Genomic DNA, 21,961 nt, shown 5'->3' with positions numbered 1-21,961 from the left:
AAATGGACATCACACAGAGGACTGGAGTTGGGGCTGGATGGAAGGATAAAGGTAGGCAGCATTTTAAATGTATAAATATGGGAAGAATGGTGTATGTGAAAGTTGGAAAGCCAAAGAGATGGACTAGAGTAGCCCTCTGATGTTTTTATATTAACTGCTTAGTAATCAAACCCATTTCATATGTTTGACGAATCTTGGTAGGAGAAATGGCCCCACTGTGGAAGTTGAGAACATCAGTTAATTGATATAGTCTATCTAAATTATAAATAAAAACATATGCCCCTAGTATTCTGAAAGTAAGCAAAGGATTGCAAGTGTTTCAGCTGCTCCTCTAGATAGTCATTTGTTCATTTATTAACACCAGAGGCAATGACACAATACTAAAAATGAACATGCATCAATTATACAATAAATACTTACAAAAACCTTCTGTTCATCACAATTACTGAACGCAGATAGAACCTTTTATCCACCCTTAGTGCATTAGTATTTTCACAAATGAAACAGGAAAGGAAAATAGCGAATTTAATGCTATTCAGCACCTTTAGTAAAGTCAAAAGACTCAACATCTCAATATATCAAAAACTTTTGCATCTACATCACCAAACATGTAAAGTTAGTTCTTTTGTCCATTTTAAACATGAATTGCTTTATTTACATTACTTTAGTTCAATAGATTTTAACAATATTTAAAAATTATCTAAATCCATAAAAGTATTTCAGAAATTTCAACAGTTAATTGTTATATGTACATACAAGGAAGTTCATGAAAAAAGTTAAAGAAATGTAGTCAGAAAATTCAAGCAACATTACTAAATTTAGCAAAATTCCAACCAAATCAAAGAAGAGGGCATTCAAACATTCAAAAATCTTTATATGCTGCTAACATGAAACGAAAAGTTCCAGTAATAAAAGTCAATATGAGAAATAATGTTGAAATCAGCAGTAGAAAATATATTTTAATAGGCATGACATATGTTTAATAGCAACAATAATGACTTTATAGAAAACTTTTATAACATTGTCATATATGAACTACCTGGTTTGATCATATGATAAAAGTATATTTTAGGGCTACAGAAGTTGATTTCAAAAAATATATTTTAGCAGCCATAATTTTATTTCCAGTTAAAATATAGTAAAATGCTAAAAGTAAAACTTATAATTAACTAAATAATACCCCAATATTAGAAAATTCAAAATCCCATGCTATTCTAGCAATAATAGCCTCTAATATGATGTAGACCAATGTAAGAACTGTGGAAAGTCAACAATAATTAGATGTACATGTGGGCTTAAAGTTTCACTGAAATACTTAGGTAGCAAAATATATGAAGAAGTAATAGAAAAGTAAAAAGATAAAATTAAAAAAATATTGCACAGCCACATTACCTAGAAAGTAAAGTTGTTGATGTTTTAAAAAGCTCTAAACATGGATGATATAAATTATCTTCCATATAAAAAGGTATAAATATTTCTTAGAACTTATTAGCATCTACAATTTAATATAATACATTATTTGAATCATTGATGAATGAGGTAATTGTCAAGTCTCTAAGAATGGTTTTATCCTATTGGAAATATTTGAGGGCAGCAACCAGAAAGAATTTTTCTAAAAATATTTCTGAGTCAAGAACAGCTATATGTGCAGCTCTCCCAATCAGTGAATCAGCTGTATTGGGCAATGCATTGATGACATTATATCGAACCAAATTACAGCCCTTGCTTTGCAAAACTGGGTGAAGCAAGTTATGGATCATTTCAGAATAGAACTGTCCTATGGAACAAATAGAAAAAAAAGAAAATTAGTTCACAGCAGTAACTGGAAAAAAAATCCTGGGCCCAGTTTTTATATAATTTATAAAATTTAGTTACATTATTTTCATTTAAACAGAAAAAAATCTTTTGTCAAGGTTTTATTTTTCTTTTGACTGTAATTTTTGAGACCGTTTAAATGGAAAATATAAGCAATCACATTATTTATCTAGCCAAGCAAAAATAACAAATTCACTTTACATTACTCTTGCCAATTTGATATTTTTAATTCAAAGCAATGCATATAACAAAACAGTCTTCTTCAATGTTAAGTTCCTTATGACTCATTAAACCATTATGAAAATAATAAGCTAGCCACAGTGAGACGTTTTGATAATGCAAAATTTTAAACTTTAGCCTATAGGAAGTACTTTAAAATGCTTCCATGGAAATTAACATTTCCAAATTATTGTGAGAAAGAATTAACAACACCCTACAGTTTTGAATTTGGCTCAAAGAACAAACAGGATCCTTTTTTTGGTCCGAGAAGCTTTATTCAGTGCTTGGTACTGCTCTTAATTCAAAGTTGTACTCCTTTCTCCTTTTTAGTTAATTCTTATAATAGATTTAATGAGGTCATGCTAATCATAAAAGATAAATATTAGATATATATAAACACAAATGTGCCAACTGTCTATAAGGGGCAATACATTGTTTTTAATGTTTATACATTACTATATTACTAATATATTAGCGCTAACATATCCATGGAAACTGAATTTTAGGGAGACAGGTATTAAATTTCAGAGGAGAGGTATGACAAGAAAGGAATAGTATATGAAAGTACAATTAGAGAAAGAGAAATATTTAAGAGAAAGATTAATAACACATGGACTCAAGAAAAACCTTTACTCCAACCTCTCCTCTTAGTTTTTTCATTGTGAGTCAAGGTAGATTTATGGTTCCATGCTACTTTTAAAATGTGTTTACATAGGAAGAAGTCCAAACATGTCTTCATTATATTTCCCCTGCCTCTCAGTGGCAGAGAATCTCACTGTTAAAAGGGACTACAAATGACATTTATCTAGTTTCTGCTACCCATCTGAAGGTTAAACCTCCTCTGAAATTCTAGCCTTTGCTACAACAGAAGTAAAAGAAGGTTATTCTGATGTCACAAATGTTCAGTAAATATTTGTTAAATGAATGGAATATCTACTATGTGCCAGGCACCAGTTTAGGCAATGCCAATGTAACACATGTATAAGAGAGTCCCTGTCTTAAGGACCTGCTCACTGTCACAATCTACAAAAAGCAAAGGATCAAGTATGTTTAAAATCAGCCTCATTCCAAAAAAGGAACTGAAGTAATAACGGGAGGTAGAAGACTCAGGTTCTTGCCTTGTAATTAACTAGCGGTGACTTGGGGTAAGCCAATTAACATCTGTGGGCCTCAGTTAAAAAGTAAGCAAACAGGACCTGAGTCTCTTTCTGGCTACAAACAGCTATGATTTGAATTTCTTTGGTTATTCACAAATAGGAAGAGAATAAATAAATAAAATTATTATCACTCACTACCAGCAAAGAGGGGCAAGTCCTTGCTGCCATCTTTGACTAAAAGTGACATACAGCAGAACTTGCAGCATGACCATTACCACAATCATCAATTCCAATAATCCTGAGGAAATCCTGAGAAGCAATTGGTACTAGATGAAAGAATTACAGTATTTCATAAGAAGAACTACTGCTTGGTTGATAAAAACATCTGACACGGCAGAAGAGAAAGGAAGAAAAATGGAGGAAGGATAACTGTTAAGATCCGTGGGAGGAAAAGGAAGTAAAAGGAAAGAGAAGGGTGACAAAAAAGAGAAAGTGACTATAAGATAAATTTGGGGAAAAGCTCATGTTTAGATATCTTTTCAAAATGTTTCTAATTTACTTTGTTACCTGACTGCTTGTCCTTTAATGCTGTTTTACACATCTCAATGCGGGCTGAGTGATAAGGAACATAGCGATCCTGTAAAGATCCCACCAACACAACGTTTTTAAAGTAATGAAGCCCTATGAAGAGAAAATACAGAATTATAATGCAGTAATTAACTAGATTAAAAGTAACTTATCATATTAAATGACCAAATGGAAAAAATAAATTTCCTTAGTAGTACTAACTTTATGACTTTTAAACATCTGATGAATCCTTTCTCTAAATTTCTATGTATTTCCTACAAAAAACAGCTTTATTATATATGCTCTGTGTGCTAATATGAGAACTGTGTGTTTGCTCTGAGAGAGAGCAAGGATTGTGTCTAGGAGGTGTGGACGTGGAGTAACCCATTGCTGTCGAGTTGATTCTGACTCACAGGACATGGATTATGAGGGACTAAATAAGAAGCATTTCTATAGGCTGTGTATAGGTAAGTAATATTCTTACCCTCCAAAGGTTATTCCTCAATATTTAGGAATATTTTCCAAAGAAAAAAATTATACTCTTCCATAAAAACAACAAAAAAACACCACACAGTCATTTAAAGCTGCCTTGTATTTACTTTGTTTTCATTTATGACTCTTGCCTAATATTATTCATATTTTCTTCTTATTTAAGGATGATGTCAGAAGGGGATATGCTTTGATTTTTCAATAATAATGGGTTTCATGATCTGTTCACAGACGTTTATCAGGTTCCTCTTATTGCATTTTATTTTTTGTAAACTAGCTGAATTTAGGGCTTGTGACCTTGGGATACATTGTTAATTAGCTCACATGAGCACTGAAATCATGTTCTTGACCTCTTTAGTACTAGCAATGCTCTAATTTTACTAATTGGCTCATATTAGTAAATAAAAAATAAAATTTTATGTAAGTATTAAATAAGATACAAATTAATAATGGCAATACATTAGCATTAGGGTGAGTAGTCCCTGGAATTTTTGTTCTGGAACATTCCAGAGTAAAATTTTGGTACTCAGTGCCCACTGAAATTCAGAATGTTACAGAAAGGCCAATTATGGCGACTACTGTGGATCCAGAAATGTAGGAGGCCTTTGTAGAAACTCCCTTCCTCCCTGGAACTTAAGGATCCTAATCTTGACAGGAGTGTGGACCCACAGCCAGGTGAGACTGGGAACTGGCTCAGGCCCTGCTTTTAAAGGTCGTCAAGATGGATAATAGGTGCTTAATACATATTTGAAGGACCCTAGGTCTTAGTGCTAAGTATAACATTTACCTTTGAAACAATTTGACATAAGTGTAAAGAAGCCTTGATAAATATACATTCAAGTATGTTATAAAAAAAAAAGCTTAAAATTGTTAACAGAAATAATACAACAAAGCTCGAAATATAAATAAAATTTTTTCTATATGAAATACATACCCAAGAATGTTACCACTTTTTAGAAAATATCATAAGGGAAACAGTACAATTAGCTACTTTGGCTAATATTAGTAAATTAGAAGTGTACCCTTACTTTGCAGAAGGATTATTTATAACTAAGTAGGTTTCAAGTTTAAGTCACATACAGAAACATTCAACAACAAACAATCTGTTGCCGTCAAGTCGATTCAGACTCATAGCAACCCTACAGTACAGAGTAGAAGTGTCCCATAGGGTTTCCAAGGAGCAGGTGGGGGATTCAAACTGCTGACCGTATGGTTAGTAGCCAAGCTCTTAACCAGTGTGCCACCAGGGCTCCACAGAAACGTTAAGTCAACTCCTTTTCTAGCCTTCTCTGCAGTCTACTATTGCCAGTTCTTCCCTATAACCATCAACTTTCTTCAACATTCAATCCTCATCCCTTCTGTATATATCACCTATACCAAATATAATTCCATCCTCCAGTTTTCCCAATGAAAAACTATCATTCTGTGTGTGTGTGTGTGGCAAGCTGAATATATAAACTTCTAGAGATATAAATGAAATAAGTTGGAATTGACAACATCAACTAACAACAACATCAACAGGCATATAAATGAAATAAATGTCTATAGTAAAAAATTGATTCAGTTACACACAAATATTTAAAATCACATTTTATATAGACTAAGAAAAACTGATTCTTTTTTTCATTTTCACATTTCATGAAATAAACTCATTCCAACTTGGGCATCATCTGACACCAACATCTTTATCATCATTAGCGCTATTTTTTTAATCATCTAAGTGTCCTAGAGCAGGTGCCTTCAAATTGGTGTACATTTATTTGCTTCCAGGGTAGACAGGCATTGATAGCTTTAAGAAAATTAAATTTTAAGAAAATTTTCAGATCTCAACCTTCTTGAGTTCTTTTCTAAAAATGAGTTGTCCTCCCACTTTACAAGAGACAGTTATTTCTCTAATCTATTACAGATCTTATTAAGGTGTATAGCCCTAGGGTATAAAAATCTCTGGGGAACCAAGCGAAATATGAAGTCTAACTTTGTCTGAGAAAAAAACAAGTTTTTTATTTGACTGTTTTCCCAGTGAGAAATGGCTTTGCCAATTAGATTTTATGGCACACATTTTCCAAAAATTAGATGAGCTAAACCTGTACCTCCAACTGAATGAGCTAACTCTTCATATTTTGATGAAAATATAATGAAAGCACAGATATGCTACCCAATGTGCCATAAAAACATACAAGGAGTACATAATTTTTCAAAATTCTTCTAAGGGGTAAACAAGTCAAACATTTGAAAACCACAGTACATCATCTTCAGTTCTATGCAAGTTGTTTTAGTACTGAATTTTTTGAATCCTCATTGGTAGGCAGGACCAGAAACTGATCCTCTAAGGGCTCTTAGGTAACTGGGGACAGTGGCAGCTTCTGTCCCCAGGCCAGTTCCCTTTGCTAGAGAGCAACCTGGTTTACCTCACAATGGTTTACACCATTGTGCTTTAAAAACATAATTATTTGCTGTGTAGGCCCTGACTTCGAAAAGACTGGGGAAGGTTGTGTTAAACTATATTTAGTGTTCTGTAATTTAAGAAAATACTTAATTTCTCTCTGAATAATTAAAAATACAGTGAAACCTGAGAGCTGGAACTCGACGGGACTGCCTTGTTTTTCTGGGTCTTGAATCGTTTTCCACCTTTGACCAGGTGCAGCCACCACTTTTCTATCCCTATTAGTGGAAAATAGTTGACTTTTCCTTCTCTGACAGGTTTCCACCTTACACAGGCTTTTGCAGGTTTTACTGTATATTAATGTTTAGTGCCTGACACAGTAGGCTCTCAAATGTATGCTGATTGACTGTTTAACAGGTTGGACTTTCAATAATTCTTTAAGTAGCTAATGAGAATGCCTGTTTCTTAAAGCTTCTGGATATCTGACAGTGCTTTCCCTCACTTAAAAAAAAAATTGACTTCAAGTATTCCTCCTCACCTCTTCCTCTTGACTGTCTCCCTCACCCACCAAGGACAAGTTGTGTGTCTTTTTAAACTCCTTTCTAGGCATCACCCAAATTTTTTAAAAAATTTTTATATTTTATAGTATAAATCGGATTATTGTATATGATACATATACAATTTTGTGTCTTGCCTTTTTCACTTAATATTGTAGAGACAGCTTTTCATGTCTGTACAAATATATGTACTTTTACTTTATGCATTCTTTTAACTACTATGGTATTCCATGGTTAAATTTTTGTATATCTCTCCTATTTCTCTACTGATGGACATTTAGGTTTGTTCCACTTTTGTGGGAAGGGGACTTATAAAAACAACACTGTAATGAACAGCCTTGTCCAGTTAACTTTACCTGCTTGTGTGAGATTGTATTTTTTTATATATAATTTTATTTATTTTGCTTTTGTTGAGAATATACACAGCAAAACACACTAATTCAGCAGTTTCTACATGTACCATTTAGTGACACTGATTACATTTTTTGAGTTGTGTAACCATTCTCATCCTCCTTTCCTGAGTTGTTCCTCCTCCATTAACATAAATATACCACCCCCTAGGTTCCTATCTCTTGAGTTGCTGTTATCAATTCGATCCCCATATAGTTCTTAAAAGAACATAATGCTCAAGGCAGATGTTTTTTACTAGTTAAGCTAAACTACTGTCTGATTTTAAGACTTCTGGGGATATTTTTGGTTTACGGTTTAAAGATTATCTCAGGGCGGTAGCTTCAGGGGTTCATCCAACCTTCATGGATCCAGGAGTCCATGAGAGTTTGAAATTTGATCAAAATATTCAATAATGGTAGCTTTCCATCATCCAGTTCTTCTGGTCTCATGGCAAAGGAGACAGTTGTTCATGAAGGCCATTAGCCACACATTCCACATCCTCCTATTCCTGACTCTCCTTCTTCCTGTTATTCCAGGTGAACAGAGATCAATTGTTATGTCAAGGATGCCCACTTGCAAGCTTTTAAGACCCCAGGCACTACTCACTGAACTATCTGGTAGAACAGCAGCACTAAACATGTTATTAGGCCAATTACCTGGGATGTCCCATGAAACCATGACCCTAAACCTATAAACCAAATCCCCATGAGATTTTTAGTTGTACATAAGCAGCCTAAGCAGCTACCCTTATTTTCGTCGTTGCTGTAAATGTATCTATCACACAACTTTTGCCAATTCAACTTATTTGACAACAATTACAATAATTGGCTGTGCAACCCTACCCTTAACGCAATATTTCCATCACTATTAACACCCCCCTTCCCCCTCCCTACCACCCCTGGTAACCATTAACAAACTTTGTTTCCTATAAATTTGCGTTTTCTTGTCTTTTTATATAAGTGAGGTCATACAATATTTGTTCTTTTATGATTGACTTAATTTCACTCAGCATAATGTCTTCCAGTTCCATCCATATTGTAGCACGTGTCAAGACTTCATTTCTCCTACTGGATGAGTAATACTACATTGTACAATGTAACACATTTTGTTTACCCATTCATCTGCTAATGAGCATTTAGGTTGTTTCTACCTTTTGGCTATTGTGAATATTGCTGCAACGAACACTGGTGTACAAGTCTCTGGTTGAGTCTCTGCTTTCAAGTCTTTTGGGTATATACCAGGAGTGGAATTGCTGGGTCATATGGTAGTTCTCAGTTTCTTTAGGAACTGCCACATTGTTTTCCACAGCAGCTGTACCATTGTGTATTCCCACCAGCAATGGGTAAAAGTTCCAATTTCCCCACATCCTTGCCAACATTTACTTTATTATTATTATTTTAATCTTAGCCATCCTAGTGGGAATTAAATGGTATTTCATTGTGGTTTTGATCTGCATCTCTCTGATGGCTAATGACGCTGTGCATCTTTTCATATGTTTGATGGCCACTTGAATGTCCTCTTCGGTGAAATGTCTATTCAAGTCCTTGGCCCAGTTTATGAATGGGTTATTTGTCTTTTTGTTGTTAAGTTGTTGAAGTTTTATATATATTTTGGTTATCAGGTTCTTGTTGGATATATGGTTTCCGAAGATATTCTTCCAGTCAGTAGCTTGTTTTTCACTTTTTTGGTAAAGTCTTTGATGAACAAAAGTTTTTAATTTTTATGAGGTTCCATTTGTTTGGAACCCTGGTGGCACAGTGGTTAAGAGCTCAGCTGCTAACCAAAAGGTCAGCAGTTCAAATCCACCAGCCACTCCCTGGAAACCGTATGGGGCAGTTCTACTCTGTCCTATATGGCCACTATGAGTCAGAATTGACTTGATGACAATAGAGGGTGGAGTAGGGGTAGGTGGGCATTTAAGTATTTTGTCTTTTGCTATTATATTAGATAATCCATTGTTAAAAGCGAGGTCTGACAGCATTGCCTGTTTTTTCTTCTAAGAATTTTATTGTTTCAGTTTGCACTTTTAGGTCCTTAATCCATTTTGAATTTGTTTTTGTGTATGATGTGAGGCATAGATCCTGCTTCATTTTTCTGCTTGCGGAAATCCAATCTTTCAGCACCATTTATTGAAGAGACTCTTCTTTCCCCATCAATGGATTTAGCACCCTTGTCAAAAATCAGTTGCCCATAGATGTGTAGGTTTATTTTTAGACTCTCAATTCTATTCCATTGGACTATATGTCTATTGTTATACCAGTACTAGGCTGTTTTGATTACTGTAGCTGTATAAAAACAGTAAAGATACGAATTAACTCATAGCCATCAAGTCAATTTAACTCATAGCAACCCTACAGGAAAGAGCAGAACTGCCCCCTAGGGTTTCCAAGAAGCGGCTGGTGCATTTGAACTGCCGACCTTTTGGTCAGCAGCCGAGCTCTTAACCACTGAGCCACCAGGGCTCTGTAGCTGTATAGTATGTTTTAAAATCTGGAAGTGTGAGTTCTACTTTGTTCTTCTCTTTCAACATTGCTTTAGCTATTCAGAGTCTCTTGCCATTCCATATAAACATGAGGATTGGTTTTTCTATTTCTGTAAAGAAGGCTACTTGCGTGAGATTTTTGTAGGAAAAATTCCCAATTCTTAAAATTCTAATAGATGTACTCTCCAAGAAAGGACAGATATTTTAGCCTTCTACCATTAGCATATGAAGATGCCCTGTTTCCTCACACACTCATATAAAGTTAAAAAAACTTTCATGTTCACCAGCCCTCTGCATTACTTCTAGTAACTGCCTCTCACCTTCTGCCCATTTTTGTGTTAGGCTGTTTTGATATGTAATAGGAATAGAAGTATGCATCATACCATTCAGGCATAAACATTACATGTCACATTCGAATATATGGTCTATGAATTATGTGTTTACCAGATTACTTGGCCATTGTAACTTCTTCATAAGCTCTGCACTAGTCAAGATTTTATAAAGCTTTATTTCTGTAGTTTGTATTTTAAGAATAATAGGCATTCCATTTTTTTCTAAATAAAAATTATGTTAGATATATTTTTCAAAATTATAGCTCATTGCAGAGATTCTGAAGTGCCTCTATAGGGAAATGACATGCAGACTGAGAATCACTGCTTTACACTGAGATTCATGAGGGAAGGGATGTGTCTATGTATCCTTAGGTTCAGGCAGCTCAACAAAGATTAGATGAGAATTCTAACTTAATTCTCAGATTCTGTGAAGATGAAATAAATACAATCAAAGATCCTGATACCAATATGGAGCCCTGGTGGCACAGTGGTTAACAGCTCAGCTGCTAACCAAAGGGTTGGCAGTTCGAATCCACCAGCTAACTATTGTCATGTTTCTGAATGTGATTTCTAAGACAGTACTGTACTTTATAAATGCATTTTTATAGTATCATAATTTAAGTTTCTCAACAAAAATGTATTAGAGTTAAAATGCTTTTATATGGAAAGTTTTCTTTTTATATTAAAAAGAACCAAATTAGTTAAATAGAATGTGGTCCTTTTTGAATCAGAGTTTTAATTGTTTCTCTTTGGTTTCAATTCCTTGTCTAGCAGTGTTGGCTAGTGAGATCAGAAACTCAAAGTGAAGCATGGTTGGTCCCAGAGTTGTAATGCTGATAGGAATTACTGAAGTACTTAACTTTAGTTGAAGTCCAGGCAATAAAAATGTTTGAAGTGCTTATTTTGGGAGTCATATATTCTAGGTTAGAAGCCCCGGTGGCAAAGTGGTTAAGAGCTTGGCTGCTAACCAAAAGGTTGGCAGTTCAAATCCACCAGCTGCTCCTTGGAAACCCTATGGGGCAGTTCTGCTCTATCCTATAGGGTCGCCATGAGTCAGAATCAACTCGATGCCAATGAGTTTGTTTGTTTTTTTTTTTGGGATATTCTAGGTTCATCTCCTTTCGACCTACACTGATTCCAGCTGCTGAAAGTAACAAGATCTCCCCATTTATAGCAAAATTTCTGAGTATTTTAGTTACTTTTCAGGATTACCATGAAGAAGAGTAAAATAAATCTTTAATATTTTTCTGGACTACATAATAAATGATTTATGTAAGAACACAATAATGGTAACTTTCATCTCCATTATCTTAGTCTTCTTAATACTTTTTGGCTACTCATTTTTTTTTCTTAAAGCAACTCATATTGAGTCACTTTGTTTATTCTCTAAAACAACTGGTTCTAAACTGGGGGTAATTTTGTACCCCAAGGGACATTTAGCAGTGTCTGGAGACAATTTTGGTTGTCACAACTATGAGGGTACTACTGGCATCTAACAAAGAATTATCAAGTCCAAAATGTCAATACTGCTGAGGTTGAGAAACCCTGGGATAAGGATTGTGCTTTTTACTCTATTGTAAACAATATTAAGCTCTTCTTAGTTTTACCCATTTATTTTAAATGCAATTGAAAGTATTTGCTCCTAAAATAATGTTAGCCGATACTGATTCTTCCTCACCCTTTCACGAATAAAATATGTTATTTACAAATCAAAAATGATACCTGTTATTAAACACCTCTGTAATCTGCTGGAACAAAGATTATTTTGTACCATAGCAGCACAGCAGGAGAGTTCTTTAATCATTATACTTTATTTGTCAGAATTCAACAGCTGGTAAAGAAAATCTTAGTAGATGTTTTTAGGAAGATCTTAAAATAAGAATCTTTTGTTTTTGAAATTCCAACATTGAATAGATTCCTACTTGGTTATTTTTAAGCCCTCATTATGGAATGTAAGAGTGCCCATGATCTGGCTCTCTGCTCTAGTAATAAAACCTTGCATACTTCAACCCTGGTGTCACTAATCTATATATAACATAAATCTATATATAACATACATTCTATCTTCCATATTACTCTAGTTTCTTCATTTTCTTTCTTCCCCTTGATAATCAATGCTGGGATGCTAGTATGCCATAATTACACTGTGCAAATTACTTATACATTCTATAAGCAATTTGTAGAATGCCATAGGTTCTTGGGTCAAGAGATGGTATAAAAATTTAATGAATGTTTATAACTGTGATACTTTAATCAAAAAAGACAATTTCCTTTCAAAAGTAACATTTCTGTAGTTGTTTACCAGATCTACTATGTTCACAAAACAAAAAAAGGCAATTTCAGATTTGATAAATATATGATTTTTACAAAAAATACAGTATTTCCCAATTGTTTTAGGAATCATATAAACTTTTTAGACTTTTAAATGCTTTCTTCATTTTAAAATAATGAGTAGCTTTCAATTAATAAAATGTTACGGAGAAAAAGTCTGTTTTCAAAAGGAGGACCCACATTTTATCTGCTTAAATAAAAGAAGCACGAGGGCAAAGGGCTGAGTTTTGCTTTACAAAGGTTCCTATAGGCTTTCCCAATAAGTGGGAAATTGACCATTCAGAAGAAAACTGAAGCAATAATTGGACCAAGGCATCCAGGACTATATGTAGCTTTAGCAAAGTAAAATACAAATAAGAAATCACTGCAGCTTTTGACTGTTTAAAAACACCTGAGAATAGCATGTTGGTTTAATGATCTGGTAAAGCGTTCTCTTCCTTGACTCTATGTTTTCCAGTTTTATTTACTTATGTTTCTGATGTGAACTCATAGATTTCTATTTTGTGAATAAAATAATGACATGCACATACACAGTTGAAGCAATTAGCTAGGAATTAACTATCATTTCTCACACTTCACTAGATGACCAAAAAAAAAAAAACAAACCCCACATACACTCACACACATACAAATCCAACAACACCACCAACAAAAACCCCAGGAGACATTTGCTCCAATTCCCATGACAGTGTTATAATTTTAAAATCAACTGATGAATATTTGTTGACATATAAAACTACAATGAGAAATAGCTTCTAAAGTTCTTGAAAATATACATTAATGATTTAGCATGACATGGTTTGAACCCTACACAACGACTTACTAGCTTTATGACCTCAAGCAGGTCACTCAACCTCTCTGTGCTTCACAATCCTCACCTACAAAATGGGGGCAATAATATTCCTACCTCATAGAATTAAACGGGCTAATACATATAATGTACTAAAATAGTACCCTGCACATGCTAAGTACTACTTGTGTATTAGTTATTATTTTCTCTATATTTTAGTATTAACTTATGTACATTAGTCATGATTATTAGAAAATAGTATTCTTTCACATTGTATTTTCCAATATGAATATTTACTTAAAGTCAGGTGTATACTAATAAATTTATATTTGGGTATAGGTAGAAATCTTATAACACGAAAACAATTTTAATAAGACACCTGAGTAATTTTTTAGTTAGTAATATTGATATTTAGATGAGGCGATTCTTAAAAATCTCCTAAAATAGATATACACTGTTAATATGAAAGCCAATTTCTATAATCTATAATAACAGCATTACTTTAGTTCAGGCAGCTCTTGATTTTTAGCTATTATTACCATCTAAAGTTTATTGAATTTTGTGCTATACACAATGTTAATTGCTTTATAGGCTTTATCTCATTTAATCCTTATAATAATCTTGTAAGGTAAACTCGTTGCCGTTCTGTTGATTCTGACTCATAGCAACCCTGTAGGACAGAGTAGAACTTCCCCAATGGTTTCCAAGGAGGGGCTGGTGGATGTGAACTGCCGACCTTTTGGTTATCAGCCATAGCTCTTCATAATTCTCATTTTAAAAACGAAAGCTTATATAGATTAGGCAACTTGCTCAAGGCCATATATCTAGTCAGTGTTTGAGTTAGCACTAATACCTACTTGTGACTTTGAAGTTTTGCTACTACCTAGTATTACACTGGTATAACCAGAGTGGAGGTCATGCATAATAAGGCAAAAATAAGTAAAAAGATTTTGAAAGCGTAAGTTTTAACTAATTCTTAAGAAATAACTCAGGTGCAAAAGATTTACTCATACCTATTAACAATTACGGAGCCCTGGTAGTGCAGTGGTTAGGGGTTTGGCCTTTAACCAAAAGGTCAGCAGTTTGAATCCACCAGCCCTCCTTGGAAACCCTATGGAGCAGTTCTACTCTGCCCTATAGGGTCGCTGTGAGTCGGAATCGATTGGATGGCAACAGGTTTTTTTTTTTTTTTTTAATGCAAATATCTATTCATATGAGGGAAACAGATTACCAGGCCTTTCTTCCTAATGTGTCTTAGTCTGGAGGCTCCACTGAAACCTGTTCAGCATCACAGCAACACACAAGTCTCCAATGATAGACGGGTGGTGGCTGCACATGAGGTGTGTTGTCCAGGAATTGAACCCAAGTCTCCCACGTGGAAGGTGAGAATTCTACTGCTGAACCACCACCGCCCCTTACTCCTACTCCTACTGTTACTGAAGATGGGAGAAACAGGAGTAACTTTATATTTTAAGGGATTAGCCATGGGAAATGGAGAATTTAAGATACAAATAACAAGGAATAGGTTCCAAAGCAGAAAGAGGGGGGATTATCCTTGGATCAAAGATGTATCTTTCACTGAAACAGAAGGAAAGCACAGGTATGCTAATGTTTTTAAGTAGAAAGAAAGGAAGTAGAAAGTTCTGGCTTGATGACTTCGAGTTTCACGGATAAAGTAGGAAGCAAGGTCATTTGTAGGAAGTGAAGGTAGCAGAGATAGTTTGAGGAAAAGGGGGAAAAAAGCTTATAAGGGAACTGAATAGAAAGCTGGTCAGAAATAACTAGATAGGGACCCCATGGATCTACAGTGGTATCCATCTACATCTGCGTGTTCCTTTTACAGAAACAGTAATAGAGAGGTTTGCTAGATGACTTTGATGCAAGGGCAAGGGGTAACAATATACGAATGATTAAAGTGATAATTCAAGCAGTCTAAAATGGATCAGAAAGGAAGTGAAACCATGAAGTACAAGGTAGACTTAAGAAAATGGAGTAGGGATTTTAAATGAGTCTAATAAGCAGGGGAGGGTAAGAGAGTGAGAGGGAAAGGATAGGATGTTATAATCAGAGAGCGGGATACTGCTTAAAATTTCACGAGTGGGGTATAGCCATGGGTGGAATGGAAGGTCACTGGCGTTGAGAAAGGAACTTATAAAGTTATAATGCTTGATGAATCATCCAAAAGTTTGCCTCATTAAATTACCAAAAATGATGCCAGGATTAAGGGGATTAGGAGCCAAGAAGAAAAGAAGAGTATCTTTTCGCAAGCATAATCATGTAATAAATATTTTTTAATGAAAAGCTTCCTTATCAGAGTTATCATTGAATATGTAAGCAGTAACCAGAAGATCATTATATTAAAGAAGACTAAAAGGTAATACAGCTTAGATGGTACAAGCCTCGAAGGAAGTAGTTTTATAAGATAGTGGAGGAGCAATGGCTGCAATTGGAAATAGAAAGCCAGAGGACTGTTTCCCCTACTGGTGGTACTTAGTGAGAAACTGAGCTTCTATAGCAGGGATCAGCTAACTATGGCTGATAGGATCTGGCCTGCTACATCTTTTTGTAAATAAAGTTTTATTGGAACAGCCATGCTCATTTGTTTATATATTGTCTGTGGTTGCTTTTATGCTATAATGGTACGGTTGTGTAGTTGAGGCAGAGATTGTGTGGCCTGCAAACCCAAAATATTTACTATCTGGTTGCTTTTATGCTATAATGGTACGGTTGTGTAGTTGAGGCAGAGATTGTGTGGCCTGCAAACCCAAAATATTTACTATCTGGCCCTTTAGAGAAAAAGTTTGTCAACTTCTGCTCTATAGCTAAAAGGAGTGGGGAGCTAGGGGTGAGGCAAGAAAAATGTAGGTTTCAGTTATGACCCCACTTTCAGAAGGAAATGGAGGTAGCATTCATTGAAGTAGATAAAGATGAGTGCAGTCTGGACACAACAGAAAGGATACACTGGAAGGACATTAGTGTGAAGATGAGCTGGGGGTAGATGGCACAAAGCAATATTTACATGAGTGTCTGGAGAGCACGTGACTGCAGGGGCATGTAGTAAAGCATGACAGGAACATTTTAATATTCTTATTCCTAACTCTCACTACAGCATACATCAAGATGATTCAGACAAAGAGACTGAGTGTTCCCAGAGGCCAGGGTAACATTTATTGTTTGTGATTCAGTCAGCAATCTTTGGTTTTAACCCAAGCTTCGAAAAGAGCAGTGCATCTTCACAAAGCTCAGCCATAGGACAAATAGACAAAAATGGAGCTGGAAGTGGCAAAGGAACAGCGGTGGACTTCAGACTGTAAAAACTTGGGATATATATGCAACATGGGGAATATATTTAATAATCAATTAATAAGAGATGAATAACAAGAATCATCCAGTAGTGAGAATATGCAGAAGCAATATCTATAAATAGTTCAGTTACTGGCATTTTTGCAGAAATGCTTGATAGTCCCAGAATAGGAAAGTAAAAAAATAGACAGCAGTTTGTACACAGGGTTGAGGACTGGGATGGACTGCAGCAAAGACAGAGGGCTAGGACATGCAGAGGGCTAGTTCAAAAGCTGAAACCAGCTTCTAACTTGCACTGAACTAAAAATGCAAAAAAATTTAGGATAATCTGAAAGTAGCTGTACAGCACATTAAAGATGAATACAATCATGTGGAAAAACAAACAAACAAACAAATCTAAAGATCACTCTGTCAATTGCTTAGTCTTAATTGTGAATCTACTGTGATTCAGAAATTACAATAGGCTAATATTTTTTTAATGATCAGAAGTCTAGCATATTGATAATTTATTTTCCAAAGTTTATTTAAGAAAAGGTTTTCAAGTGCATATTTTCTAAACCATTACTATATACTTGCCTGCTTTCTTACTAAGCTTGTATAAGAAAGTTTGGCGAGGGTCTGAGTGATCTCGACATGTCAGTTGCAAAAGAGAACCTGATTTTTTCCATTTCTGCATAAACCAGAGACCTAGAAAATTATAAATGATCTGTAAGTGTAACTGGAAATATATAACACATGACAAGGTTAGTAATTTTAATATATACTTTACTTCAAAAATGACACCTCTCAAATTAGCATTTTGTTGGCCAATAAAAAATGTATTTGTAAGATATTTCCATCGTTTGATGGCAACTATAAGTGTACACATATGCACGTTGATTAAGTAAGTTAACAGGGTTGATGCAGGGCCTATTTCTTTCTCATTCAGTAATGAAACAGATAATGGTATATGAAGAACAGATCTGGGAAAATTGTGCCTTTAGAGCTATTTGTTCAAACTGTAAAAAAGCAGAGATGGAAAATCTTCAAATAAGGGTACTATAGTATATCCAAATGTCTACACATTGGGTCTTCAGTCTATACAGATAAGTTATGGTAAACTAATTGTACAAGGACCAACTCTTTGAATGAACAATCGGTTAATGTTTTCTAATAGATGAATATAATTTAAGTTTCATATTTAATTCTATTTCCTTATATTATTAGTTAAGGAGCCCTGGTTGTGCAATGGTTAAGCATTCAGCTGCTAACTGAAAGGTCAGCTGTTCGAACCCACCAGTACCTCTGCGGGAGAAAGATGTGGCAGTTTGCTTCCGTAAAGGTTTACTGCCTTGGAAACACTATGGGGCAGTTCTACTCTGTCCTATAGGGTCATCATGAGTCGGATTCGACTTAATGGCAGTGGGTTTTATATTACCAGTTACCCATATTTAAATGCATCTTCCCCTTAAGGAACTTAAATGAAATCTCAATTGCTCTGGAACTGGTTTCTGAGACTGTGGAATTTTCATTGTAATGATTTGTCTGTCAATGAAAGTAAATAGAAAAGAAAATGGAAACAAGAGTTTCAGGGCTCACTAAAAACAGACAGGATGAAATCTAATTTATTCTCACAATGGAAATCAACTGACTAACCTATAAACCATTAAAAAAAACAAAACAAAAAAACCAGTCAAACAAAAGCGAAATCAAGTAACAGATATTTCACTTTGAGAATATTTATTCTAATCAAAATTAGAGGCTTAACTTCATTTAAATTTCTTTAGAAATTTTGGAATTTTTCTCATATTATGCCTTTATTATCACTATAATTAAAATCTAAGAGTTAACATTTTTATATAAAATATTTTGTAATTTTATAATACAATATTAAAGATAGATAACTGTTTGATCTCTGTTAATGAAATGATTAAATAACCTGTTTACAGAATAACCATTTTACTAAGAATATTTAGAGGCAGTTTAATTAAAAAGACAAATTTTCAAGTGTGGCATTTTACAAATAACATCTCAATAAGAGAATATTCATTTTCTGAAATAAGCTATCAGTTTATTTCATATGCATGACAAAATATAAAAATAGCTACATCTTTTGTTTCATGAAATTGCAAGCATATGACAAGTTGGCACCAAAATGCACAACAGAAAATATTAAATTCATATTTAAATTTCTCCCCATGCTATTATGCTATATATTTTAAACAGTAAAATAAAACTTTCTTACCTGTGTTAACAAGAGCACTGCTATTGTAGAGCGTACCAAGGTGAGGTCCAGAAAGAGACAGAAAGGTATGAAGCTTGTGGAGGTAATATTTAAATCTTGGCCTTGTAAGCACTGAACGGATTATCAAATTGCCCAATGAATGTCCAATAAAGCTTTAAGAAAAAAAGAAAAAGATGATATTTCTCCCATAGCATTAGTTTTAAAAATAAAAGCTAATATCACTATACAGAGATATAAACTATTAAGAATTTGAAAATTTCTAATATGTTTTAAGATTATAGTTTGATACTTTGAAGTAATATTACCTATATTTTGAAGAAAAAAATATGACAATGAGTAGAAAATACCCATTATTATGGAATTTTTAAAAGTTTACTCTATAGAAATAAAATATTACTTACCAGGAAAGTTTTATTCATAGTTCGTAACTTCTTAGAAATTTATTTTAAAAGTAACAGTATGTTGACTAGATCACAAATACACTTCCTTAGGCAAATATACAAATTATTTGATTGTTAAAACATGATTTCAAATGAAATAATGAAACTAATCTAAAAGATGACTTAGGAGAAACTATATACCTATTTCTCTTATTCTTTGGTCTACACTCCAAAGTGGGAGAGTTCTTTAAGTGATAGTACTTTCCAGACACAGGTAAAATATGTGCATTTCCCTACTCTAAGTCTAAGATTATATAAAAAGAATAATATTTATATAGCACTTGACATTCACTGAGTCTCTGGGTGGTGCAAATGGTTAATGAACTCAGCTACTAATCGAAACGTTGGAAGTTCGAGTTCGCCAGAGGCATCTCAGAAGAAACGACTGGTCATCTACTTCTGAAAATTTCAGCCACTGAAAACCCTATGGAGCACAGTTCTACTCTGACACAGATAAGGTCGCTTATGAGTTGGAGTAGACTTGATGGCAACCAGTACTGGTCAGATTCATTCAGGAAAGGTTGAAATCAGAAGAGCCATTTAACTTACCAGTATTTTACAATAGGTAGTGTAAGAATCCTTGGGGACAATTAGTGAAAGGAGAGAGCTTGAAAGCTAAATGTTGGCTTGCAGATATATCCAGTGAGAAATTCAGGACAAACTTCCCTCCCAACTTGAAGTTCCTAAAACTGTGGGATTTGAATTATGATGGTAGCCAATAGTTCACAATTAACCAGATCAGGCTTTTGGATAATGGTTGATTATAATTGACAATGTAAGCTAAAAAGGGGAATACATTTGTGGATGAATGAAAAAATTAAAATAATGTATTATTTTTCTCATCATAAAATAATAAATGAAAAGAAATAAAATATCACTGTAGAAAATTCAATAAACACAAAATATTAAAAAAATGTATAAACGATGAGATTAGAACAAGAAAATATCCTCTTCTCTCCCTCAAAACAACCACACAACTGCAACTCTCCCCATACTTTAACAGAATTGTTTATTAAAAATGACTTCAAATAAAAACCTGCTTATCTCTTTTTATTCCTTAGTCTATACTTCAAACTTGAAACTACAGAAGTATATAGTAAGCAGAGCCAGCTTCCTCCTCTAACATAGTTGGAATATGAATGTAATTAGTTGCTCCTACCCTTTTTGAGGCTGTTTTACCTTTTTCTTTATTTCCTACTAGACTAGAAGAAACAAAGAGACTTCTCTTTCTCATTTCAATCCACAATATCTAAACAAGTAATGAAACTTATATTCGTTTGATCTTCATCTTCTGGCTCGTGGAAAACAGATTCACAAATGACAGTCATGAAATTCTAAAGTTATTTTTGTTGTTTCTTCTGTTCACATGTATGCTTGCCTATAATCTTTTTCTTTGTAACAGCTTTAAGATATAATTCATATTATATTACAGATTAAACTGTGTCCTCCCAAAATATTATTTGAATTTTAACCCCTATACCTATGGATATAATCCTATTTGGAAATAGGGTTTCTTTTGTTATGTTAATAAGGCCTATCAGTATAGGTTGTGTACTGAACCTAATTACTTCTGAGTCTTAAAAAGAGCAGATTAGACACAGAAGCAAGCTCAAACAGGGGAAGATGGATGCCACCTGAAGACTGCCCAGGAACTGAAGAATGCCAGGACTACAGAAGCTGAAAGAGACAAGGATCTTCCCCTAGAGCTGACAGAGAAAGAGCCTTCCCCTAGAGCTGATACCCTCAATTCAGACTTTTAGCCTCCTGAACTGTGAGAAAACTAATTTCTGTTCTTTAAAGCTACTCACTTGTGGTATTTTTGTTACAGCAGCACTAGGAAACTAAGACGTCATACAATTCACCCATTAAAGTGTACAATTAAATGGTTTTCAGTATATTTACAGAGCTGTGCAACTACCACCACAATCAATTTTGGAATATTTTCATCATCTCAAAAAGAAACCCAGTCTCCTTAGCTATCACTCTCCTACCTTCCCATCCTCCTTAGCCCTAGGCACAGCAAACCTACTATCTGTCTCTATAGGTTTGCCTATTCTGGATATTTAACATATATGGAATCATATACTATGTGGTTTTTCCCTATAACCTTTTATTTTTTCCTTTTCTCCTTAATTGGTTTGTGTTCTCTTATATTTCCAAATAGGGCAACAAAACTACCACAAATTCTGTTGCTATAATTTATAGAAGTATAAAAATAAATTGTGTAATATCATAGAAATTACCTTATTTTTGAGACTGTTAGACTATATATCTGAATATACTGTATTATCTCATCCAGAAGGCGATCAGTCATGCTATCAAAATCAGCAAAAGTATCATTCTAATAAAAAAGCAAAACAGACACATTATGTACTGAAATATGTATAATGACATGAAAAACTAACTGAATATAAATGTTCTTCTTCTTAGACGCCGTCGAGTTGCTTTCAACTCATAGTGACCCTGTGTACAACAGAACAAAGCACTGCCCGGTCTTGTGCCATCCTCACAATTGTTATGCTCGAGCCCATTGTTGCAGCCA

At 34.3% G+C, this 21,961-nt stretch overlaps 1 protein-coding gene across 11 annotated transcripts in view; it reads right to left on the bottom strand.

Annotated features, from left to right (window-relative positions):
* Window positions 1–201: 201 nt before the first annotated feature.
* The window catches only part of FAM135A (family with sequence similarity 135 member A), a 126,601-nt gene continuing 104,841 nt past the window's right edge, over window positions 202–21,961 (bottom strand). For all 11 annotated transcript variants that reach the window (XM_023735864.1, XM_004381359.2, XM_004381360.2 and 8 more), the window contains 5 exons: window positions 21,663–21,760; window positions 18,980–19,131; window positions 17,332–17,442; window positions 3,699–3,812; window positions 202–1,777 (listed from right to left, as the gene is read on the bottom strand). In XM_023735864.1, coding sequence (XP_023591632.1) covers window positions 1,572–1,777; window positions 3,699–3,812; window positions 17,332–17,442; window positions 18,980–19,131; window positions 21,663–21,760 — 681 coding nt within the window. In that variant the 3' untranslated portion in view covers window positions 202–1,571. The remainder of the gene's footprint in view (window positions 1,778–3,698; window positions 3,813–17,331; window positions 17,443–18,979; window positions 19,132–21,662; window positions 21,761–21,961) is intronic.

This window comes from Trichechus manatus, unplaced genomic scaffold, assembly GCF_000243295.1.
Source record: "Trichechus manatus latirostris isolate Lorelei unplaced genomic scaffold, TriManLat1.0 scaffold00083, whole genome shotgun sequence".
NCBI classification, from domain to species: Eukaryota; Metazoa; Chordata; class Mammalia; order Sirenia; family Trichechidae; genus Trichechus; species Trichechus manatus.
The sequence above is the reverse complement of the archived record's forward strand: the minus strand, read 5'-3'. Positions and strand labels throughout refer to the sequence as shown.